The 25,390-nt window shown below is 38.4% G+C and overlaps 1 protein-coding gene across 2 annotated transcripts; it reads left to right on the top strand.

Moving 5' to 3' along the window:
* The first annotated feature begins 18,310 nt into the window (after window positions 1-18,310).
* LOC117410807 (N-myc protein-like) lies at window positions 18,311-23,924 on the top strand. 2 transcript variants are annotated; one of them, XM_034017641.2, is made up of 3 exons: window positions 18,311-18,605; window positions 19,274-19,913; window positions 22,468-23,924. In XM_034017641.2, exons 2-3 carry the CDS (start codon window positions 19,295-19,297, stop codon window positions 23,106-23,108), a joined length of 1,260 nt encoding a protein of 419 aa, XP_033873532.1. In that variant the 5' UTR covers window positions 18,311-18,605; window positions 19,274-19,294; the 3' UTR covers window positions 23,109-23,924. The 2 variants fall into 2 exon arrangements, with proteins under 2 accessions (XP_033873532.1, XP_033873533.1); XM_034017642.2 differs by lacking the exon at window positions 18,311-18,605 and adding an exon at window positions 18,932-19,007.
* Window positions 23,925-25,390: the final 1,466 nt, after the last annotated feature.

The following is a 25,390-nucleotide window of genomic DNA, read 5'->3' as shown; positions in this document are numbered from 1 at the left end:
CAAAGTGTTTGTTCGATATCCTTGGCATTTTCTCTGCAAATACACCAGCATCCCTCAGGAACATGGTACATTAACAGCTTGTTTCAATTCACCACAGCACAGCATCTGTGCTCATGTCAACATGCAGAAGTGAAACTATAAATATTCATTTTCCAAGAACTGAGACAAAAAATATTCTAGTTGAGATTACATTTCAGACTGCATTTAGCATGTGCGTTAATGGCACAGTGCTGTAGATGAGAATGCAATTTGTTATGAAAGTACAGAAGCAGTAAAATGTGAAAAAAGATTATTTCTTTGGACTCTTCTAGTGAGTCCAGAGTTTTGGATGATCATTTTTTTGGGGAAACACTTAAGGAGTAACTGCATATCAACAACAAAACCTTTCAATTTGTTTGGCATGTTGCAGTGGGGTCTATCCAATGGCTCTAAACAAGACACAATCTAAATACTGTTGTCTTGATCATTAAAGTTGTGCCCTGAGTACAATTATATGTCTTTGTCTTTGAAATGCCAGGGTTCACCACAAACAAATAGGAAATTAAAACCAGTAACATTAGGGAATGCCCTTGTAAAACAGTAGTACCTTAGCATACAATTGATGGCAGTGGCACTGCAATGTTTCTATATTAAGGGGTACTGGTAGCACAGGAGGGAGGTGTGATTCATGACAGAATGGTGCCACATTTGATTCTGAAAAGCTTGTAGTATATAAGAATGGTACAACACTTTGGGAATCTCATAGGTCCATATAAATGTCATTGGGATCAATGTAAACCCTTTATATCTGCAGCCTATTTAAAAAAAAAAAAAAAAAAGATTTTAAACATGGGGGACAATTTGTGCTACAATATTATTCTCCAGGTGAAATGGCCAATTAAGTCTTTGGAATGTTATAAAATAAAATGTTTTCTACATAAGCTAATATAAATACTGCACACTAATCTGATTTTAACACTTTTATTTACATGTTTTACCTTTTTAACTTTCAACACCCACATTTGTTGGATGTATACTGTTACATAAGGCTCGTAACACCGCCTGTGAAGTTGGAATGACAAAACCTGAAAATTGATTTTCGTTAACTGAAATTCCTTCCAGGAACATTGAATCATATGTGGCAATCTTGACTGATATGCTGTCTTGCAGTCGTCCTAATTAGGAAAGCTGAAAGGCACTTACATCACAGTTTAAGCATTTTGTTTTTATTCCAAGTGCTTAAACATGGATTAAGGCTGGTTTTGTGTGGCATTTACTTTAAGATGTATTTGAAGTAGAAATCACTAATGCACAAGAAAAACTATCTGAATTTCTCTTTCCTATCACCAGATATCACCTAATACGTGAGGTACTTCATACATTTTTATTGCAATAGTCTACAGCAGTTCCTCACAAGCAGATGCGCACATGCTTTTTATTCTTAAAACATATTTTGGTTATGGGGCCTTGACAATACACACAATAAGGGAATCTAAAGATTTGTTCTAAAAGCTCAGTTTGGTCTCATTTTTCATGTTTCTTCATGTAGTGTCTGTAGGGCCTGACAATAAACTGCACATACCAGGATAACATGTTCTACACTTGGATGTTTGATACCAAAACCCCTTGGAGTTTGTTGCCATAGAAATGGTTCTCTTTCAATTCGATGACAACCACCAAAACATTAAGTATTGGATATGCCTGCCTATTGGTAGGTATTTTCTGAGCTCTCTATACCGAAGCTGCTGATAGGCCCCTTCCTGTGGTGACGCCCTCTGTCCCACCTACAGAGGGATTAAATAGTCAAACCATGGAAGCCATGTTCTCTTTTTACCTCTCAAGACCCTCTGTGTTGGTATCTGAGCGTGTTGTGAAAAAGAGCTTCTGAGTGAACTGCAGTTCCCTTACCTTTCAGGCTGAAAGCTGGCTTGCCGCTTTCACGGAATCAGTGACTCCTGATTCATAATTTTTCCTTCTATCTTTTTTCAGCAACCTGCTCGCGCTTGCGTTGCAGGCTGCTGCTTTCCTATCTGTGGTACGTGAGTCGACTGCCTGTGCAGTATTGATTTAAAGGAGTGAGTGTTGTTGTTTTTTCCAGCCTTCACTCGTGTGGGAGCACGTCCTCCACTGGGGGCTTGCTTCATTGGAAGGAGCGGAAAATCTGGGCCTGGCAGGATTTCCCCTGGTCGACTCCATCATTGCGGCCTTGGCTAAGGCTCTGCCGGTGGGGGGATTGCCTAGGGACCCAATGTGCCCGAACCCTCAGTACAGGGTTACAGAAACACATCTAAAGAGGGCCTACGCAGCAGAGGCGCAGGTTACCCACCTGGCTAACACGGCGGGTATTCTAACTGCGTATTTGGATGGTGTGCTCACAGAGACCCCGCTCCCAGAGCTGGTGGCCACTGAGCTTCGCCTTCTTTCAAGCACGTTGCTCCAGATCTCCGATCTTCAAGGGCAAGCCCTAGGCCGGAGCCTGGCAAGCCTGGTGGTGGCTCGCAGACAGCTGTGGCTGTCGCAGGCAAGGGTGTCCGACGCGGATAAGGTGGTGTTGTTGGACGCGCCGATATTCCCGGGACATACCTTCAGGCCAGCTGTGGAGGAGATCTTGCAGCGCACTCATCTCGGCAAGTGGCTGCGCTGCTCCCTCCCCATGCTCCGGCGTGGGGTAGGTCAAGCCGTTGCCAGGCTCCCCAGTCACGTACCTTTACCAGGAGGGTCCCGGTTCCCACTACTGCCCCGCTGGGTGACCTGAGGCGTCGCCTACATGCCACAGCGGCAACAGGCAACCAAGCCCCTCCGCAGGGCAAAGGGAACGCAGGGTGCGGTGCATCCTGCAACAGCGTTCCAGGAGGCAATTTCAGTGCCATCGTCCTATGCAGCCACCTCAGCGTGCTCCGTCCCAACCTCAGAAACCTCAACAGGGGCCCTGATGGCTTGCGGCCTCAGATACAACAGTTCTCCAAACACCAGCTGCATGTGTGACGGACCCTCTTCAGCTCGCGGTACTCCAGAAGGAAGTGGTCGCCTTGCTGTGCAAGCGAGCCATTCGTCTTGTAGACCCCACCTCCTGCAGAGAGAGGTTCTACTCAAGATAATTTCTGGTACCCAAGAAGGACGGTGGCTTTCGCCCCATCCTAGACCTGAGATTTCTCAACAAGTTCTTGAAGGAGAGGAGGTACCAAATATTGATTCACCGTCACATTCTCCAGTCAGTCCGGCCGGGCGACTGGTTTACCACCATGGACTTACGGGACACGTAGTTTCACGTTCCCATTCTTCCAGAGCACAGGAAGTACCTCCGCTTCACCTTTTTAGGGAAGCGTTTACGAGTTCTCTGTGCTTCAGTTCGGCCTCTCCCTAGCTCCTCGTACATTCTCAAAGTGCATGGATGCTATCCTGCCCCCGTTGCAGTTGCAGGGGATCAGAGCACTGAACTATCTCGACGACTGGCTGATTTGCTCTCAGTCGCGAGAGGGAGCAGTGGCCCACATGGCAATTGTGACGCAGCACATGGCGAGGCTGGGCCTCACCACCTCACCATCAATGAGTGCAGGTTCCAATTATGAGTCTGGCCCTTGAACGGGACCACTGGACAGCCCTAGGGCTATCAGACGTGGTTGTGGGTAGGCCTACTTTGCAGAGCACTAGGGCAGACTAGGTCACTGTACGCCTATAAGTGGAAGTGTTTTCAGAATTGGTGTCTGACTAGAAGTCATGACCCAGTTTCTTGCCCCATGTGAGCTATCTTGCAGTTTCTGCAGGAACTGCTCGATGCTAGTAGATCACATTCTACCTTGAAGGTGTATTTAGCGGCTATCTCTGAGTGCCATGCCCCCGTAGATTCGGTATCTCTGGGTGCGCATTTCTTAGCAACCCGTTTCTTGAAAGGTGCTCGGCGGTTACGCCCTCCCTGGAGGGTCGTTCTCCCTGAATGGAGCCTTGATGTTGTATTGGAGGCTCTTACGAAGGCCCCGTTTGAGCCCATACACTACATAGAGTTGAAGCATCTGTCTATGAAGACAGCCTTCCTCTTGGCTATCACCACCACAAAGCGGGTCAGCGAGCTACAGGTGCTGTCTGTGCACAGCTCCTGTATGCGGATTTGGGACAATGGCAGCAGGGTATCGCTGCATACAAACCCTGTTTTCCTCCCTAAGGTGATCATAGCCTTCCACACAAACCAATCTGTGGAACTGGAGTCTTTCCATCCACCTCCGTTTGCTTCGGGCGCTGAGATGTTACGTGGATAGAACAAGAGCTCTGCGTCATTCTGACCAGCTCTTTGTTTGTCACAAAGAACAGCCCCTCTCAAAACAGTGACTGTCCCACTGGATTGTGGACACAGTCTCTGCGGTGTATGACAGTGCTGGCTTACCCCCACCTGGGAGAGTAGCTGCGCACTCCACTAGAGGGTTGACTACATCTTGGGCCCTCTTCAGAGGGGCCTCACTGTCTGATATACAGTATGTACAGCGGCTAGCTGAGCTACACCGCATACATTCTCCAAGTTCTACCACTTGAATGTGGTAGATTCTTCTTTGCCTTCAATAGGCACGAGGGTTCTTGAGCTTGCACACTCGCACAGCTAACCTAGCATTAAGCGGTTCTGATGCGTCCCTCGTAAACTGCTGTTCCTTCTCCGTCACAACGGCTCTGGTATACATTTCCCATACGTAATGTTTTGGTGGTCGTTTTCAAATTGAAAGGGAACGTTAGATTACTTACCGTAACCCTGGTTCCCTGAAAGAGAAGACGACCACCAACCAGCGAGGTCGCATCAGTCGCCTTCACGGCTTCGATGCAAAAAGAGAACATGGCTTCCATGGTTTGACTATTTAATCCCTCTGTAGGTGGGACAGAGGGCATCACCCCAGGAAGTGGCCTATCGGCAGCTCTGGTATAGAGAGCTCAGAAAACCAATAGACAGGCATATCCCATACATAATGTTTTGGTGGTTGTCTTCTCTTTCAGGGGACCAGGGTTACGGTATGTAACCTAACGTTAATCCCTATGGCAGTGGCACAAAATATTATTATCTTAATTCATCAGATTACCTCATGAGACATCCTCTAATTTTCATGACAGCTGTAAAAGCTGTATCCTAATATTTAGACTTAGAAAAAAATTAAAGGAACCCAGACTAAGCTTAGCTCTTGTTGCTGTATAATGTCACATTCACTCACGTGAGCTAAGGGTCTGAAGCTTATGACTGTCACTGTGGGAATGCACTATAATAACTACCGGTTTATACTGTATAGAGTTGATGGTCGTTAAATATGTCAGTTTTATGACAATAAACCATGATGAACAGCTCAATTTGTTTCTACCAGCAGTGTGGAGTAGTGGTTAGGGCTCTGGACTCTTGACCGGAGGGTTGTGGGTTCAATCCCAGGTGGGGGATACTGCTGCTGTACCCTTGAGCAAGGTACTTTACCTAGATTGCTCCAGTAAAAACCCAGCTGTATAAATGGGTAATTACAGGTATATGTAAAAGTAATGTGATATATTGTAATAATTGTAAGTCGCCCTGGATAAGGGTGTCTGCTAAGAAATAAATAATAATAATAATAATGATAATGCATATATCTGTGTACAGTGGAACGTCGCATAACCACCCTGATCAATTAACCGCCTTGCTAAATAAATAAATAAATGCAGCTTCGGAGATGGAAACAGAAATAAAGCGTTATAGCAATCAGCCTTTTGGTGCATTCCCCTTTAAGAGAGGCGGGCTGTGTGCGTGTGTCAGTCAGCTGCGTGTGGCAGTGACGTTTCAATACACCAGTTGAGAAAGGATTTTTTTTGTGCAGTGTGTTTATATGATGGAGCGCACGCTTGCAGGTAGTGGCGGCGTGTTGTTGTAGCTTTTAAATGCATTTGAATTAAACAAAGCAAGCGTCATAAACGCAATGCTTACCGGCTGTTTGTTTAAAATAGCCGAAGCAATATTCAAACCAAGCTGCTATCGGCTGTTGGCAACATCAAGAAAGAGTGCAAAGTACTGTGACAGAGCTATTAAGAAAGCAAAACCAGGGAGGCAGGGACTTCTGGAGTTAAGAAATAAGCCACCAGTTGAAGGTTACTGTACATTTACCATTTGTTTTGTATTTTTTTAAAAAAAAAAGCTTTGCGTGGAGATGGCTTACAGCTTGTAGCCTAACTAATCTTGTTTACTTTTGCTTACTTTTAAAGCAAAACATGTCTCCATGTTTAAAGCAGTTTGCATGTTGTTTTTGTTCACTAATCTATTTATGGATGTGTAAATGCTTTTTCTATAGATGTTCGCAAATCAGACTTTTTCACATATCCGCCTGTACCCCAGTCCACAGGGGGTTGGATATGTGACATTGTACCGTATAACTAAAACTGAAAATAAATTGTAGTATATAACAGTAAATGTTTGTGTATCTAATTTTGTTTCTTATAGTTAATAAAACAATAAAAAAAAAAGAATATGCTGTTTTGAAGTAGCTGTGTTCAAATTTGGTATCAAGCGTGTGACAGATGGTGGGCTTCTACATTTTGTGTTGTTTACAGTTGAGCAAACAACCATTATTAAAAGCTCCATTTGTATCGCTACAAACAGTAAAAATAAACTGAGTTGACTTCAATAGAAGAAAACAGAAGCATGTAATCCAATTTGTTAAGGAAATAGGCCACTGTGGGATCAGGTCTAACTGACAGCTGGAATGATAAAGAAAGCTAATGTGTTTTCCAGGCAATTTTGGTTCCCTGTCCATATAGCCTACTGTGTTGCAGACAAGGACACAGAGGGTTGTACTTGTTCACCCAACAATTGTAGATAACCCAATAGTTTCAATCTAGTAATTACTGGCAGCAGTACTGAATATTGTAGAACAAACTCATACAATCCTGACACCCATTCTGCCTCTACTGTACATTATTTTAGTATGATGACATTCACAAGCACAGCTGAAGACGCAGGGAGCAGTTGACATTTTTTTTAAATAAAATGTAAAAAGTATTTGAAGAAATCTAGGGCAAGCAATGCACATGGCCTGTTCCTCAGTGATATTAATGAAATAGAGTCTGTCAGTGATGTCAATTTCTTTATTGCGTATAAGTAAGTAATACTTTGATCCATACAATGCCTTCTTCAGACATAAAAATTCTTCCTTACTCTTTTTGAGCTAAACTTCCTCCTCCATCTTCATTGCCAACAATAACAGAATGGCAATCATTTTTTCAAAACTTCTATGATATTTATCAACAAGACAATATTTTCATGCCTTGGAATTCTCCAACTGACTTTTGTTGTTACTAAATCCACCACTGTACAGTATATCATATAATATTATTTTACACATCATCAGGCACATCCACAAGTATACAAATTGCACAGATCAATACTTTTAATCAAATAGAATGGAAGTATTTATTTGAATACAACAATAAACACCGCATACTGGCACCCATGAATACCATTATAAAAACAGAACCAGAAGCAGGCTACAGCATTACCTGCAATGCCAACACACTCGAGTGACCATAGCTGATATGTTACCATTATACAGCAATGGACAGTGTTTCTTGCTTCGTACCATCGGAAAGCCTTTACAACATGGAACCTTTGGGAAGTTTGGGAAACAAAGACACTGGAAATTGAAGAAGCCTGACATAAAAAAATCAACATGCAAGAGAGCAAGTACAGCAAGCCACTTTATGGTGGTTTCTGTGACAGTTTTCAGTATTGCCCTGTAGCAAAGTCCATCCTGTTCCTTACACTAAATACATTTTTCAAAAGATCTACTTTGCCAACATCTTCAAGCCACAAGAGGATGTTTAGCCCCTCCAATCCCTAACAAGCCTCACTGATGAGATCAGCATCTGGAATCCCCAGCAAGACATAGTATTAAGAGAAGCTGGAGATTTGGACAGGATACATTTAATCTAGTCCAACGTTATGGATTTCTTCCAAGACAAACTTGCTTTTAAATGCTTTTATATTTTGAAAAATGCTGTCAGGTTTGAAGCAAATTCCACCTCACTGAGGAAAACTGCACGCAGCAACACAGCTGATGACATCATTACTGTCTTCTATAATACTGTTCCTAACAAATAACTACAAAGGACTGTTTTGTGTTTCTTCCCCTTGTTTTTGGCTTCTGCCGCAGGTTGCTGTTTCTGGCTGAGGTAGCTGTAGATGTTATTCCAGTAGGAAGAGTATTAATGTAGTGCAAAAATATTTGACCATAACCATAATAAACTCAATTGAATTACTGGGTGCATATTTTCATAAACAATATTGCTTGTTCATGAATATTACAACCGCATTTTGCAGGATTACAGTTTTTTTTTTTTTTTTTTTTACCACAAATACTGTATCATTCACACTGCAGGTAAACCAACAGTGTTTCTCAGAAGGTATTATAAACAAAATTGCATGATGGATCCCAGCCACTGTTCTTCATCCTGTTTATTCTATGTATTAGAGTAGCTTTATGTACACACTATATGTATACTATGAACTCTCTATGTGCACTCTGTACCCTTCCCTTACCTTCTAAATGCTAATACAATTCCAAAGAACCTACAGAGCAGACAAAGATACCACCAAGCTTGTTCAAAGCAGTTAGATCCTTTTGCTGCCAAACAGTATTGATTTTGAAAATAACCAACTGGATACGCTGTTAATGCTAGAGATAACCTTCGGAAAAAAAACCTGAATCTTGGAGCAAGTGAACTCTAAGGGCTGGTTTCACAGACTCTGATTAGCACTAATTGTGGAATACGTTTCAAATTACAGTCAAACTTGCTTATGAAAAAAAGAGATTTTCTAAAAGGGGTCTTTAGACATATACAGTATGGGCATTCATAAAAGAGGACAGTATAAACAGATAGTCTTTCTATATAGGTGTGCTTTATTAATATTTTGACTTGACGGTAGCTGACCATATAATTGTTGTGAGATTTAAAATAATAATTTTAAAAAACGTACATTCAAATAAGGTCACATTCTAAGTTTAAACGTGTTGGAACAGCAACAGCCATTTCCCAGACTTATATTTGGATTAGTGAACCTTTTTCTATAAGACAACCATGGGTGTGTATCCTACCTCAATGTCTTAAAAAAAACTTTGAAACAGGTTATATCACTCCTTCCTGGAATTCCCCCAAAATCCAATTGTGTATATCTTTTTTTTTTTTAATTTAGAACTCTAATTTATCCTTCAATGTAGTCTTGTAGAATATTACGACAGGGAAGCAACAATATTATTTACGACTCTCTGTAACTGGTAAGATCTCTAACATGCGTAAGGTGGCTGCACTTGGTATGGATATTTAATATGATAGTTATCTTAACTAAAGTATTCTTCTGGTTGTTTTGTATCACATTCTATTTCAGCCATTGCATTCTGGTTACTTTGTAAAGGATTAATGCATGTCTGTGGATATCACAATCATATTCTAACCTCTAAGTAGATCAGGTGCACCAAGGTGTAGCCTCAACAAGGTATTGTTCTTACCGATGTATTTCTTACATACTCTACAGAGAGTGTTACAGGGGGACAGGTTAGTGGTTAATGATTGCACTTAGAAGTTAGACATGATACAGTGGGCTATTTTTAAAAGGTCACCAGAATTCAAGGATGAAACAGAAAATTATACAATGTGATTCTAAACAAAAAGAATATATCAGGATAAGAAAAGTCTGCTATTTGCTAACTGTACCAAGCTGAAGTTGTCTGATTGAATGATTCAGTTGTATGGTGCTTGTAAAGGGAGTTGGGATCTGTGTGAATAAAAGTTCATATTTAAATTCAACAGTCAGGTTCCCCTCTATTGTATTCCATAGCAGTGCGGAGTATTGGTCTCCAAAAATGGTCAGTGACTTATAATAACGTAAAGGCCCTTCAGGGTTGTTTATGCTGATCGTATATCTATCTATCTATCTATCTATCTATCTATCTATCTATCTATCTATCTATCTATATATCTATCTATATATCTATATACAGTATATGCAGTCTATAAAAAACTCTCATGTTAAGACATGAAACCATTAAATAGCAGATAAAACAAACTTTTGCTTGTCCCAGGTTAAAATGTTTATTATGGGAATTAACTCTGTGTTACAGAACACCCTGCAGAGTTTGGAGGAAATGCATTAAGTTCCCTTTACTGTATCCTGTGTGGTCCTTATTACATATTACCAATTGTTGCAGGAAGAAGTATGGGCTGGATACACTGGGGCATTTGGAAGAGAAACCTCTTTCTCCTGGTGAATTTACCTACTACCTACCTGAGATGTGTGAATAATACTGCTATGATATGGAAAACAGCAAATACAGAAAAGGATAATAATGTGTTTCTTGTAAACACTGCAAGGGCATCTTCAACACTTTAGGATTGAACAATGGTGATTGTATACAGTCATATGAATACCCTTGTATGAATACAGTTGGCTGACAAGCATCTTAAAATGTTGCATTGTTTATAGTCCAAGGATATAGGTAGCCTTATATTTTCTGTTCCATATAGTGACATACACAGCACTTGTATGCTGGTACCATGCACATTTCAGAGGACTCAATTAATATGATGAGAACAAAAAGCAGTGTGGATGAAGAATGATCACACGCTATTATGACTCATCAGGATGTGTTATTTGTTGTTTTAGCCTGTCATACCAAAGGTGCCCTTGGCAGTACTAAATAGCTGTGAAACCTACCAGATTTACCTACCAACTTATTGTTACAGAAACGTAGTCCAGAGACAACTATACAGATTGAAAGGCATTTTACTGAATATCACGTTGCTTTTGAAGACCTTCAAAAGAATGTTCTTAAAAAATATCTGTGATATTTAATTTTTTTCAAGAACAGTTAAATGAGTTGTGTTTTTAAAGATCCCTGTTTCACTCATTAAAAAATAGACTGGATGTGTTTTGCATTGAATTGCTTTGAAGTCACTCAAAATGCTCATTAACCACAAACCAACCCTGAAGTATTTTGTTTATATTTGAATCATGAATTCAGATTATATTGGTTGTTAATATTTAAGCTGTGCTTCCTATGGAATTGAACAGCTGCCCACGCTTAGAGACCTGCCCCATGTTAAGTTTGCTGGCTGTCTATCAGAATTTGAATGCACAGCAGGATGAAAATCAAGAGAACTCTGCAGTGCTTGCAGACATCACCGTGGGAAGAGAGTTAATTTGCTTTTCTATTCATAGAATAATACTATTAGCTAATTAAGTATTACTCATGCAAGATAATCTTAGTACCTGTGTTCTTTCTTTGAAAACCAAAAGTAATAAGTGGGCCAATTGGGTGAAGATTCAGTTTTGCTGTTAATATGTTATTTTTATATTGTATAATATTATACATTGTTTTATTCATATTTAATTCTTATTATTTGCAGCTATATTTTATGAAGTTATTTTCTACTAAGGATTTATCTATCTTTTAGCTTTGTTAGCCCAATTACCTAACCATCCATGAGCCTATTCCCTGAGGCACTTCTCAGTCATAAAATAATAACATTCATAGGTAGCCTAACAAAAGCCGAATAGTGTTCTTATTACACGGCTGAGTAGTTAAGAAAATTGCTTAGTTGACCATGTGACAGAAATATTGGAAAACCAATGATTAAATTATTTCTTTAAATACAAAGCATTGTAGATCAGGGGTGTCCAATCGCGGTCCCGGAGGGCCATTCCACTGTGGGTTTAACAGGTGAAATTAGATCATTAACTACTTTAGGGTCTGGATTGAGTCTTAATTCGTCTAACTAAACAATTTAGAAGAGGTCTGGAACAAAGACCAGGATTGGAAGGGCCAACCTTGGACACCCCTGATGTAGATGCACACAGTCAACTTCTGTTAAATTCCCTATATTTTGCAAACCTTTAAACAACTTGAGTACGAGAGAATAAAATGCAATTCAATCTCTGTAAACTCACCCGTTATAAAACATAAAGATAATACATCTTGTAAACTTGGATCTTCAGGTTTTTGATTCCTGATCACTGGGAATCCTGGGTATATCACCTAATCACATGGCTCACAGGAGACACAGCAGTTGCTTATTCCCTAAAATTCAATCAACTTCAGGTCTTTCACTCACATCTATTTGATTATTAATGGCTGTTCAGTGACAGCCATTGTTTTGATCTGAATTTATCTTTCTGTGTATTGCCAACAGGCAAATTAGAAGAATGAAATGTAAGATGTTTACTTGGTGACAGTGGTATGATTCAGCTTTATAGCTCAAGGAGATTATCTTGCTCTCTTTTATTGTTATGAGCAAGTCTGAACTTTATAATGCCTTGCTTTGATGCCTGCCAGACTGCTTTTAAGTCAGTTTTATAAGATGTAATATGCAGCTTAATGCTTGCAAATACCTTAGTGCAACAACAATTAGTAGTGGGGCAGCAGTGTGGAGTAGTGGTTAGGGCTCTGGACTCTTGACCGGAGGGTCGTGGGTTCAATCCCCGGTGGGAGACACTGCTGCTGTACCCTTGAGCAAGGTACTTTAGCTAGATTGCTCCAGTAAAAACCCAACTGTATAAATGGGTAATTGTATGTGAAAATAATGTAATTGTATGTAAAAATAATGTGATATCTTGTAACAATTATAAGTCGCCCTGGATAAGGGCGTCTGCCAAGAAATAAATAAACAGACAATTGTTAAGGAAAAATACTACAGTGGTGCCAAATAAAAAATCAAAGCTACACTTGCAAGATGCATATATTTTATTTTTCTCAGTTTTCTAACAATAATAAAGCAATTTTCTGTTGTCCTAAAATAAGAGATAATAAAAATATACTCCTGATAGATGTATTAAGATCTTTGCTCCAAAGTACTGTAATATCACTTTTTTGTGAAAATAACGAACGTGACATATTAGAGTTATCTAATGTATTCTTCATATTTGTCATCACACCCTGGTAAGTTTCTAAAACGTACATGTACTGTGTGTTACGATACATGGCCTTCAAGAGGCTAGATGGCACACTAGGTGTAATGAGTTAATACTCTCCTGCTGTAATCATTAGCCAGCAGCTCAATCTATGTTAGCAGACACATGTTAGAGACACTGTGAGAAGCAAGCAGCATTAATACAAAGCTCTTAATAAAGTTAATTGGTTCCCTTAAGAAGTTGTCTTCATTGTTCCCGATCAACATCAAACGCTGTGACCTCAATATAGGATGCAGTGCTGTAGCTCTCATTAACCAGAGTGTAAACAAAACCCTGTCCCCCTACAACCCTCTGGACCCTACTGCATGTGACATATAGGACTGTGGTGTTCCCTACTGTGTCATTATTGTATCTACTTTCATGATGACTGAAATAGAAAATGATGCAAGTGAATCAAATCAACAAAAAGAACATAACAGTTTCAAACCCATACTCTTGTATGTTAATGATAGCAAGCTATTTAGAAGGATTATTGAAGGACTCAAACATTTGAATATAGCGGCTGTGAATATATTTTAGCATTGTACTTAAATCATTCCTGTCCCTTTGCTTTACTGCAATGAATACAATAAAACACAACAAAATACAGTACCATTATTCTGCGGGTCACATTAGTATTATTTTCACATTTTACCCCCCATATTTTTGCAACATGTTGCATAATAGCACATACAAATATAATCCTGCAAGATTTTTTTTTTTAAACAATAACACCAGTATATTCCTTTTTTTATGCTGATCCTATAGTGCCAGGATTGAACACTCCCTCATTGAATCGTTTATTGCTGAAATTGTTTCCTCAACAGAATTAATGTATGAAAAGGAATACTTGCACACATTATAACATTCATTTCTGTGTATTGTTTCAAATGTATACAAATGAGCTGACATGACCACCAGCATAGCTATGAAATCAATAACAATAATATATATATATATATATATATATATATATATATATATATATATATATATATATATATATATAGTCACACATATTTAAGCATTGGAATTGCACAGCGCAAACTATTAAAACTATAATCCTTAAAGAGTGAAATTACACTTTAGTATAAAATGGATCACGGTCAATGGTCAATCATGTTAACTCACTTCCACCTCACATAATATATGTTAATCAGCCACCCTGCTGTATACTGTGCTGCATTATATGCAATTAATATCCATGCGTATCTCTGTACACCAGCCGACATAAGAAATAATGATACATAGTGAGTAGGCTGAAATTAAATATAAACCGCCCTCTCCCAAAGCAAATTTGTTTGGCCTTTAGCATAAACACATGGTGTGTAAGCATGCCTATTGTTGTTTTAAGACAGTCATCCATTTTTGCTCCCGTTTCTCCAAGACACTAATTAGATTAGTACTTCCTTCCTGGCCCCTCGCTGTTTTTGTCATCCTGACAGCTTATCTCCACATTATAGATGGTCTTTTCAATACTTAAGGTCTCTTCTCTAACTGTGCATGATGCTTGCTGTCAAACAGATGGTTGTCAGTCATATCCTTGAGTAATCTTTTTTTTTTAACACCACAGCCTCTTTTCCTAATTCTGACAATATACTATCGTTATTAACAAAAAGATACATGAAACACTTCAACATAGCATCAACAAAACAACACTTCTATTGTTTCTGGAAGCAATGTGCATGTTTCTGTGTCTCGCTGCCCCTATGAAAATGAACCAGTATATAAACACACAGAATTGCCTAACTCCTAACTCACTACAAATTAGGTTGTCTGTAACTGCAGCACAAGCCATATGAAAAATTTAATAACTCATTGATAGTACTACAAAATTATTTTAATAACATTCTGGGCTTGTATATATTATTTTCACACATTTATGGTAAAACATTTGTGTCAGTAATATTTTATTAGAAACCATTTATAATTAAATTTCATGACAAAGAAAAAAAAAACATACAGTTTGTCATTATTATCATTACATAAGCTAATCATTATCAGTAAGACATGCATACATGACTCTTTCAAGTGCAAGACTTGCTTTTGTTGACATACCGGAACCCTTTCTCATTAAAGCTAGAGAAGTACTTCAAAGGGTATGATGCTGTCTCTCTTACTACCACATAATTGCATAATCATCTGATTTTTTTCAGTTAAGTTGTATAATTGCTATGAAAGTTAGCTTAATATGCTCCACATATGCTCCACATGAGAAAACAGTTTTACCACAGATTTTACCACCAAGGGAAATATTCACCATTTTCAACACAGTTTTGCCACCTTCCAATGTAATCTCCTCTGGAGGCCTTAATGGGAATGGAATTGGTTTCCCTCCCCTCCCACTCCCCAGGCAGTGACCCTGTTCCCCCTGTGTCTTGTGTTGCCTTTCCGTTCTCACTCCCACTCCTCTTCCAAATTGTTTTACATATTACATTTCTTCAAGTACTTGGTCAGACAGACTTCGGGGACTTGAAAGACTTTGGGGACTTGACAAGAGAACACATAAATAACACTTTACTTCCTACAGTATGCTTTCATCTATGATCACTCCTTGTATTTCTAAACTTCACAAATAAAACCCCAGTTTGCTCCTTCATCAATTAATTGTAGCTAACAAAATAATGTCATAAATTGGATGTGTTGAACTTTCATTAGCTAAATATGACTCAATGTCTCATGGTATAGCACACATTTATTTTCATTTACAAAATGTAATTTTAAATTTAATTTAAAGTTAAAGGAAGCTCTCAGTATATATGCCTTATTTGTGGCATTTGAGCTTACTGGGTCATTTCATCTCAGCAGTGTCTTCTGGGTCAAAGCATGTTACTGGCTGAAAGCAGATAAGTCTATAAGGGAAGCAACTGATTGATAATTGACAGGAAGGAAGTCAGTGAAGTGGGGTCAGTTTCACCCTCCAGGTAAAATGACACAGGAAGTACTAGACAATCTAAAGGCATGGCTTGCAAACAAATATTTCTTTAACCTAGAGTAGCACCAGCTATCATGTTTAAAAAGGAAAATAGATAATTTTTTTTCCCTCAAAACTGCACATGCAAAAATGTATGGAACCATTTTGTTTCCTAAAATTACTTTAAAACACATACTCATCTTTATGACTGTATAACATTATTCTGCTTCCTTATACTGTGTATTAAACAATTGAATTCATAGGTTATTCTGTCAGTGTTGCTTTTAAAGATAAGATTATCATTGTATTACCATATTAAAATGTATTTCGAATGGATCATTCTAACACAAGTAAACCAATGGAGGATGTCAACCCCTTGTATCAATGACTGCTACCAATCAATTACTTTTTGGTGGAAAGCCCTTGAAATAAGATTTGAAATAATAAAATAGGGGGATGTACCAGTAACCAGTAGAAATGTCCAGTGCACATCCCTAGTGGTCATTTTTATATGGCCTCATTACACATTGTCCACCTTGCTTATACGGCATCATAGGCTGCCCCAAAGTTTAAATATGATTGTTTATTAAACTTGCCAAACATGTGTTGAAAGTTATGCACGATGAATAAGAAGACATTATAATGGGATACTAAACAGATAATAAAAATAGCATGCAAAATCAAATCAGAGTATATAAATAATTAATTTAACTTGCTGTAATATAAAAACAAGCCTGCTTTGTTGGCTGACCTTCTGGTACAAGTGCTTTCATTTGTCTAATCCACAAAAAGTAAAAACATGAAAAAATGTACGTAAGCAGAGGATTTGTGTTGCCTGATTATGTGACTTTACTAATTAACCACTAAATGAGGTCTTTTGTGTCCTTAAAGCCTCTTCTATGCACCACAAGTACTATAATATGAGGTAGATTGAACAACATATTTGTGGCACTTCTCAGGGTCTTTATGCATTCATAATCTTGCTCAGAGAAATCCATCTTTTACTCATTTTATTATTTTGTAAAAGGCATGAACACATAACTTGCGGTTATAAAAATGTGTTTTGATTTTCTACCTTTAAATACACGTTTCTTTATAACACAAACAACACATTGACCACATTGATAAAGAGATGAAAAACGGTTCACTGCATTAACTGTGCAGCCACATTTCCAGGCAGTTATTCATGTGTCCCAGTTTCTAAGTATGTATAGATTATATATTATGTCATAAACTACTAAACAAGTGTTACATTCCACAGTGGGCCATTTGTAGATCGCTTGAATAAACGTATTTTGGAGTAATTCTTTTTGCACCATACTTTAATAAAAGAGGCAATCTATGCCTTGTGGCTGCAGTCTGGTGCAGCACCAGATGTGCAGCCTTCATCTGAAATTCTGAAATATCAATATTCACACACAGGCTTTTTTCAATTAAATGAAACCCTTGTTATATCTATCTATCTATCTATCTATCTATCTATCTATCTATATATATATATATATATATATATATATATATATATATATATATATATATATATATATATATATATATATATATAAAGGCGTCTGCTAAATAAACAAATATATATAAATAATTTGTTTATTTAGCAGACGCCTTTATCCAAGGCGACTTACAGAGACTAGGGTGTGTGAACTATGCATCAGCTGCAGAGTCACTTACAACTACGTCTCACCCAAAAGACGGAGCACAAGGAGGTTAAGTGACTTGCTCAGGGTCACACAATGAGTCAGGTGGGATTTGAACCGGGCACCTCCACCATGCCCATTTCTTTAACCACTGCACAGCCTCCTATATATATATATATATATATATATATATATATATATATATATATATATATATATATATATAATACTCGTTTGATACCATTTTTTAAACTAATAAATAATCTATTAAGAGGAAAATGTAGTATATTGTGTGAGCATGTGGTATTATTGTTATTATTATTATTATTATTATTATTATTATTATTATTATTATTATTATTATCAAAGCAAATCAAGGTATAGGGACATGTGTTGTTCTCATTCAAGTTGGCTTGGGGAGCCAAAAATGCAGTGCATAGTAATGCTGTTTTATAATATTTTCCCTTTGGTGAGTTAATACATATCTATATTGAACAAATGAAATTTCTGTCCACAAGAGGTCGCGGTTTACATGCATCTTTCCAGCGCGTGTAACATTTTCTTTTCAGTTCTTTAGGTTGTATATAGTTGTTACACTGTCTTGGCCAGGTTTCTGACTAAAAAAATAACACGTTATACATACAAAACTCTCACATAAATCCCAATTAATTACCGTCTATTCAATAATTGACAAATTAATTGTTTTCTTTACAGACCAGCACTTTCGTTATTGCACATAATTTGTTCAAGCGTACGTCTGTAAATCACAGGGTACTTCGAATTACATCAGCACGACTCTGCCCAGAATCATTCTCCATGTGTGCATTTTACGATTGCGCAAAACGCGTCTCTTGCTAGATTGAAGGCTTTTTTACGGTCCTTTTTCTGCACTAAACTCTTTGTGCAGCTAGGTCCTGTTACGAGAGAATGGCTAAGCCCCTCCCAACACCAAGGGGAGGAGAATGTTTGATTTTTTCCGGGTGTTCTTACATTTCACTGAATAATATCGAACAGCAGCAGACTTAACCTGACAGTTCTCTGTCTGAAACCAAAAGGGTAGATGATCAGACTTAAATATAGGATCTGGTGATTGCTAGAATTACTACACACATCGCTGTGATCATTTTTGGAGGTAAGGTTATTTTACATCCCTGCAAACTGGAAGTGATAAACTGTGCAAGCGGTTTGTTCTTATATAGTCACTTCCAAATATGTTTTTTTTTTTTTTTTTTTTTTTTTTTTTTTTCCCGGGACAACTGTAATCAGCATATAGTTAAGGTCAGGGTACATTTTGCAAACACTATTAATGACAGTTTGTCTGCAAGGTAGTGAACAGTTTTGTGTTGTATAGTGAAACATTGCATTTTTTTGAGTGGGTGTTTTTTTTGGGGGGGGGGGGGGGGGGGGGGTTGTTATGCTAAAATAATCTTTGTTAATGTGAGTGGCAGTAGCGGGTGGTACAGTGTTTCTTTTACGCATGGAAGCTCACACCGTCTACTTGATGTGAAGGCGTTTTGCTTTGTTAATTTACGCAGTGAGGCATATAATTAATAGTACAATTTGATTAGCTTAAAAAGGAAGCAAATACATATTGTTTTTACAACTTTGTAATACTTTTTAAACACACTAACTGTATTAATATTATTATTATGTTTTACCACCTTTATATTATTATTATTATTATTATTATTGATTTTTGGTTTTGCTATAAAATAAATAAAGGCATTATTTATCTGTATGCATTAAAGTCGTTTTTTTTTTTTTAACAGCTTTATTTTATTTTTTTTTGTTTCTTCTTAGGATTCCATTGGAAAGAAAACAATGCCTGGGATCTTAAGTAGAAATTCTGATTTGGAGTTTGACTCCCTACAACCTTGCTTCTATCCCGATGAAGATGATGATTTTTATTTCTGCTGTCCTGACTCCGCTCCACCTGGGGAGGACATCTGGAAAAAATTCCAGTTGCTGCCGACGCCTCCTCTCTCTCCTAGCCGGGCGGGATTGCAAGGGGACCTGGCTTCAGGGTCCACCGATGGTTCAGGAGACCCTTTGAACTGGGCTTCAGAACTCCTTTTGCTCCCCGAAGATGACCTTTGGGGGACATCAGAAGGTGATCTCTTTGGATCTGGACTGGAAAGCAATCTGAACTCAATTATTATCCAAGACTGTATGTGGAGCGGGTTTTCTGCCCGTGAAAAGCTAGAGAGGGTGGTGAATGAGAAGCTAGGAAAAGCGATTTACGCAGTTGACAGTTGCGGTGTGAGTAACAGCAGCGCTGTGAACAAGGAAGCCGATCTGAACAATTCGGTATCCGAATGCGTGGATCCGGCTGTGGTGTTTCCATTTCCAATCAATAAAAGCGACAGCACCAGAACCCTACCAGGAATAAGTACACCTCCTGTAACCAACAACGCTGCTGATGACACCCCTAGTGACTCTGGTGAGTGTGCATAAAAAACACAGTTAATAATATGTTAAGGTCAAAGTCAAGATTATCAAACGTTGCTGTAGACAAGCTACCCCATCATCAATGGTTCCCTTTTCTAACACCAAGCACTGATTGTACTGTAATAAATAAATAAATAAATAAATAAATACAAAAATAATTAGTTACAAAACCGGTCTGTACTTTTTGTTTTGAGTATGTTATCTAAACCTACAAGATTTGAACCTGTGTGAACATATTACTCAAGTGCTATTTTGAATGTAACATTTAATCCTATTAAAACAGTTTATTAATTATATATATATATTTATTAGATAGATGTACATTAATAATAATTATAACTAATGCATGGGGTAACATTGTATCCAGCAGGTGGCAGCATAAATGTAATTCAAAAGATCAGACATTTTCAGTCCAGTTTAAAAATGAACTTTATACCTAGTTGGCAGTTACAGAGTACTAAGCTCTGGTTGTGTTCAATTACAGATATATTTAAAGCACGAGTTTTGTTGAAATGAAGTTCTAAAACCAGCGCAGAAGAACTATTTTAATACAGAAGCATGTGTTCTCCACCCCTTTACAATAGTTTAAAGAATAACACCATACATATTTGGGTTCTTTAGATAGCGGGTATGTAATTTTTAATTAGAATAAACTTATACAGCACAATCTTCTAAGGAATTTCCAAAAGTAGCAACAGAGTAAATATTAATTTTCAAGAATTAAAAAAAAAAAAAAACAAGTGGGCTATCAGTTGTTGCTCAAATCAGACATTTTGAAGTTATTGAGCACTTTGTTATCACAACCTAGATAACATTATTAAAATGTTTTCCAAGCATTCCTAAAAAGTGAACTTGCTCTTTGTTATGGGGCTAATTGAAAATGGCACAATGCATTAGGATAGCTAGTGAAGTAATGATCTTTAATATTTGGGTGCATTATGGGTACCAATTAGACTTTGGTAGCTTGGTAGTTTCAGGGGGGGAGGGGAAATGCAGTTTTCTGAGGATGTAAGCTACGAGTTTGTTCACCCTCCTCCCTAATTGGAAACACTTGTGTGTGCATTCCCTTTTATCTTATAATGTCAATTAAGAAACCTACAAAAGTAAATGGGTAACTTAAGTAGGCACAAGTACATGGCCCCTTAAGTGAAGGATTTTCTTAAAGTGTGGTTTATGTAGGGGTAAGAAAACTCATGGATGTCCATGCCTGCTGTAAAACCTGCCAGTCTGAAAACGGAGACTCTTGCTTTAATGTCTGCCTTGACAGCTTTGAATAAGGAAGCACTTCCTCCCAACAGCTGTCATTTTGGCTCAGACCCAAAAGACTGACTTAGGGACCCACCAACTGCAACTGCTTTTCATGGAAGTTTAGAATAAATCCAGCAATGATCTCGTTTTCCAGTGTTTCACGTGCAGCAAAGGCATGTTTCTGACTTTAGATCTGCTCTCTTACTGTATAATGTAGCAGTTTGTTGTTAAAATAGGGAAGTGGGAGTATCCTTTGTTTTATGTCCCCTATAGTTTTTTAGTGCATCAAACTATCTCATCTGGTGTTTACATGGAAGCAAGTTTCCTTTGCTCTTCTTTGACAGACTTGAACATTCAGCTTCCTGTAACTCTTATTTGAAGTATGTTGATAAAACATTTATGAAATGGAAAACAGATTATAAATGTTCTTGATTTCAAGTTGCTGTCTAATTAGTTTTGATTTTCCTTTTGCATTTTATATACACATGAGGAAAAGTTCAATTACTGTTAAATAACAGCATTTAATGTTTCAAGTAGCAGTTAGTCACTCCCGGGGGTGGCTTCCTGTGAGAACCACCACACCTGCTTCCATAATTTGGAGGGAATTGACCTGCATTAAATACTGCTATTATCTGGTTGTCTTAATATAATACAAGCCTAGTGGCTTTTATTAAGTTTCATGTTGTAGCATGCTTTTCCTTTTTTTATATATAGATCTAATATTTGACAAAAGTTTGTTAGCATGATATGAATGTCTTTGTTATAGTTTTAAGTGCAAAAAACAGAGGGAGCAAAACACTGTACATTGCTGCCAGGCAAGCGAATTACAGAATTCCACCACATTTCCCTTGCTTACCTGGGCTTCCTGGCAGAATTCCAGATAGTGTCCCAGTATAACTGTTCTGATCTGACATCTCGTCATCCTTCACCACAAGCAGTTGTCATAATAAATAATAACGTTGTCAGTCACATATTTTGTCACTGGTACAGGAAAGAGTACTGTCTCGCATTAATGATGATATAAAATATATAGTAATTTGTTATGAGGAATAATGTTTAAAAAAAACACTTTCAATGTTAAGGGAATTGTCTCTGTGATTAACACTGCTGTACAGTCTTGAGATTCTGAGAAACAAATAAAGTGTAAAAGCTCTAAATGCAGGAGTAAGTCCCTAACCAAAGTATGTGAAGCCTGGCCTAGGACTCATTTCAGTCTTTGTCAACAATTAATGTTTATGGTCTCTTGACGTAGGCAGAGTAATAGAATGTTGTTGTTTTTTTTTTTTTGCTCATTGTAGATGATGATGAGGACGAAGATGAAGAGGAAGACGAGGAGGATGATGAAGATGAGGAGGAGATTGATGTTGTCACAGTCGAGAAGAGACGGTCTTCCGCTAACAGGCCTATGACCACCCTCACCATCACTGTCCGACCCAAGAACAGCATGAACACCAGCAACAGCATCAGCAGCACAGCCCTGACAAAGCCTCAACATGAGTTACTCCTCAAACGCTGCGCCCCCATCCACCAGCAGCACAATTACGCAGCTCCTTCCCCTTACACAGAGTGTGAGGAGCTGCCTCCTCTGAAAAAAACGAAGAACGAAGTGGCCAGACAAGCCAAGAGCGTGATGCCCCCAAGGTCCAAAAGCTCAAGTCCCCGTAATTCTGATTCGGAGGACAGCGAGCGCAGGCGCAACCACAACATCCTGGAGAGGCAGCGACGCAACGACCTGAGGTCCAGTTTCCTTACACTAAGGGACCATGTTCCAGAGCTCGTGAAAAATGAAAAAGCCGCCAAAGTGGTCATCTTGAAAAAAGCCACAGAATATGTACATTCCCTTGAAGCAGATGAACACAGGCTGCAGCTTGAAAAGGACAGACTTCAGGCAAGGCGACTGCAGTTACTTAAAAGGTTAGCACAGGCAAGGACTCGCTAAATGTCACTTATCAGGACTCTCACTGCCACTTTTGCACATTTTTTTTTGACGTTAAGAATGTTGGGTTTACTTTCAATCCAGTCACATTAAAAATATGGATAGATCACTTGTTTTCACTTCAGGCCTGAATTCAGACACAGCCGATTACAGTTGAGCGGATCATGTGTCTTTTCTTTGCCTTCATACTTTCAGAAAGGCTAAGGACATTTGTGCCATACTATGGGCATACCGAGCGTAAGGTGGCACCTAACTAAGTGTAAAGGGTGTATGTCTGGGAGTATCTTAACACTTTTGGATCAACCAAAATGTTGTATGTAAATACCATTTACACACTCTGCCTTTTTTTTGTACATTTTTTTTAAATGTTAAAGCTGTCAATATTAGACTGGAAGTTTATATACCTAAAAGTACTGTAAGTCCTCAATGTTTGAGGATCATAAAACTTTGTATACAAATCTATTGTTAATCTGTTATGTACCGTACTAATTCTTACACACCTGTATACTTTAGTGTGATGCTGAAACATAGCTAAATTTGATACTTATATTTTCATATGAAAATGAGTTGTGACTTTTAAGTAGATATTACTTTATCCCCTTTTTCTTTTGGACTAAAATAATTTTCTTTTGTACAGAAATATTCTCTATAAATGTTTACCTATCATTTTCTCTTCCTGTTTATATGTTTGTTTCTGTTGGGTGCATAGAACTGGGTAAATGGAAAAGTTCTTTGTTTTATTGTATATTTTGTGCTGCAACTTATAGCACTTTGAAATACCTCATGTTTACGAAAATAAATAGAATATGGAAAACAAAACTTACCGTTTCTTTGGTTCCATTAATTGGCATTGGTAAAGTTTTTAACACTCAAGTTCGTACTTATCTGAACTTCAGCAAAGAGACTAACTTTCAAGGTCTTCTGTGAGACTGGTAACAGTTGTCAACACTTACAAGAGCACACATTGTACTTGAAAGAGTGAGGGGTTCAAGAACCTTGAAACATAAACATGTTGGCATATTATTATTATTATTATTATTATTATTATTATTATTATTATTATTATTATTATTATTATTATTATTTATTTCTTAGCAGATGCCCTTATCCAGGGCGACTTACAGTTGTTACAAAATATCACAGTACAAAGTATCACATTACAAAAAATCACATTATAGAATATTACATTACAGATAACTACAGTAAAAAATAAGATCAAATTCAAATAAGAGTAAAATAAAGAATACAGTAAATAATTACTTTTAAGAGCGAGTTTGACTAAGAGCAGTTAAACTTAAAAATATTTGCTTATACGGATAAAGTCCATTAAGAGCATGTAGTAAGTACGATTTCAAATAAGAACAATTACAAAAAACGGATACCTATAAGAGTAAATTCAGTACAAGATACAGGAGATAGTTATAATTAAGAGCAGTTGTACAATACAGCAAGGTATGGAGCAGTTTAGTGCAAGTACAAGCTGTTGCAAGTACTGGTACAAAGAGGTGCCATATAGTCCAGTATAGTCGAGAGTTGCGAGGTTTACAGATGCTGTCGGACTGAACAGTCCTGCTATCTGTGGGTAGGTCGTTCCACCGCTGAGGGGCAAGGGTGGAGAAGGAGCAGGCTCTGGAAGCGGGCGAGCGGAGGAGAGGTACAGTGGTGGAGGAGCAGAGCGGATGAGAGGGTGTAGGGAGAAATGATAGTCTGGAGATAGGAAGGAGCAGAAAGGTCGAGACAGCGATAGGCGAGTACAAGAGTTTGGAAGTGGATGCAAGCAGCGATAGGGAGCCAGTGAAGGGAGCAGAGCATTGGTGTAGAGTGGGAGAAACAAGGAAGGGAAAAGATAAGGCAGGCAGCAGTTTTGGATGAGCCAGGAGGGAGTTGTAGTAATCAAGGCAGGACAGTACCAGTTCCTAAACTAGGAGCTGCATGGAGTAATCGGTGAGGAAGGGGCGAATTCCGCATATGTTGCTGAGGAAGAAGCAACAGAAGCATGCCAGAGTAGAGATGTGCTGAGAGTAGGAGAGGGAGGGGTCAAGGGTGATACAGAGGTTTATGGTGGATGAGGAGGGAGAGAGGGTGGTGGATTCAAGAGGAATAGAGATAGATCAGTGGTGGAGGAGGAAGAGGGGAGAAGAAAAAGAGGTCTGGTTTGGAGAGGTTGAGTTTAAGATGGTGCGAGTGCATCCAGGAGGAGATGGTCGAGAGGCAGGTAGAGATACAGGAGGAAATGTTGTAGTCAGAGGGGGGAAAGGAGATTCAGTCAGGGAACTCGTGATAGC

The sequence above is a fragment of the Acipenser ruthenus genome, chromosome 6 (assembly GCF_902713425.1).
Source record: "Acipenser ruthenus chromosome 6, fAciRut3.2 maternal haplotype, whole genome shotgun sequence".
Classification (NCBI taxonomy): Eukaryota; Metazoa; Chordata; class Actinopteri; order Acipenseriformes; family Acipenseridae; genus Acipenser; species Acipenser ruthenus.
The sequence above is the reverse complement of the archived record's forward strand: the minus strand, read 5'-3'. Positions and strand labels throughout refer to the sequence as shown.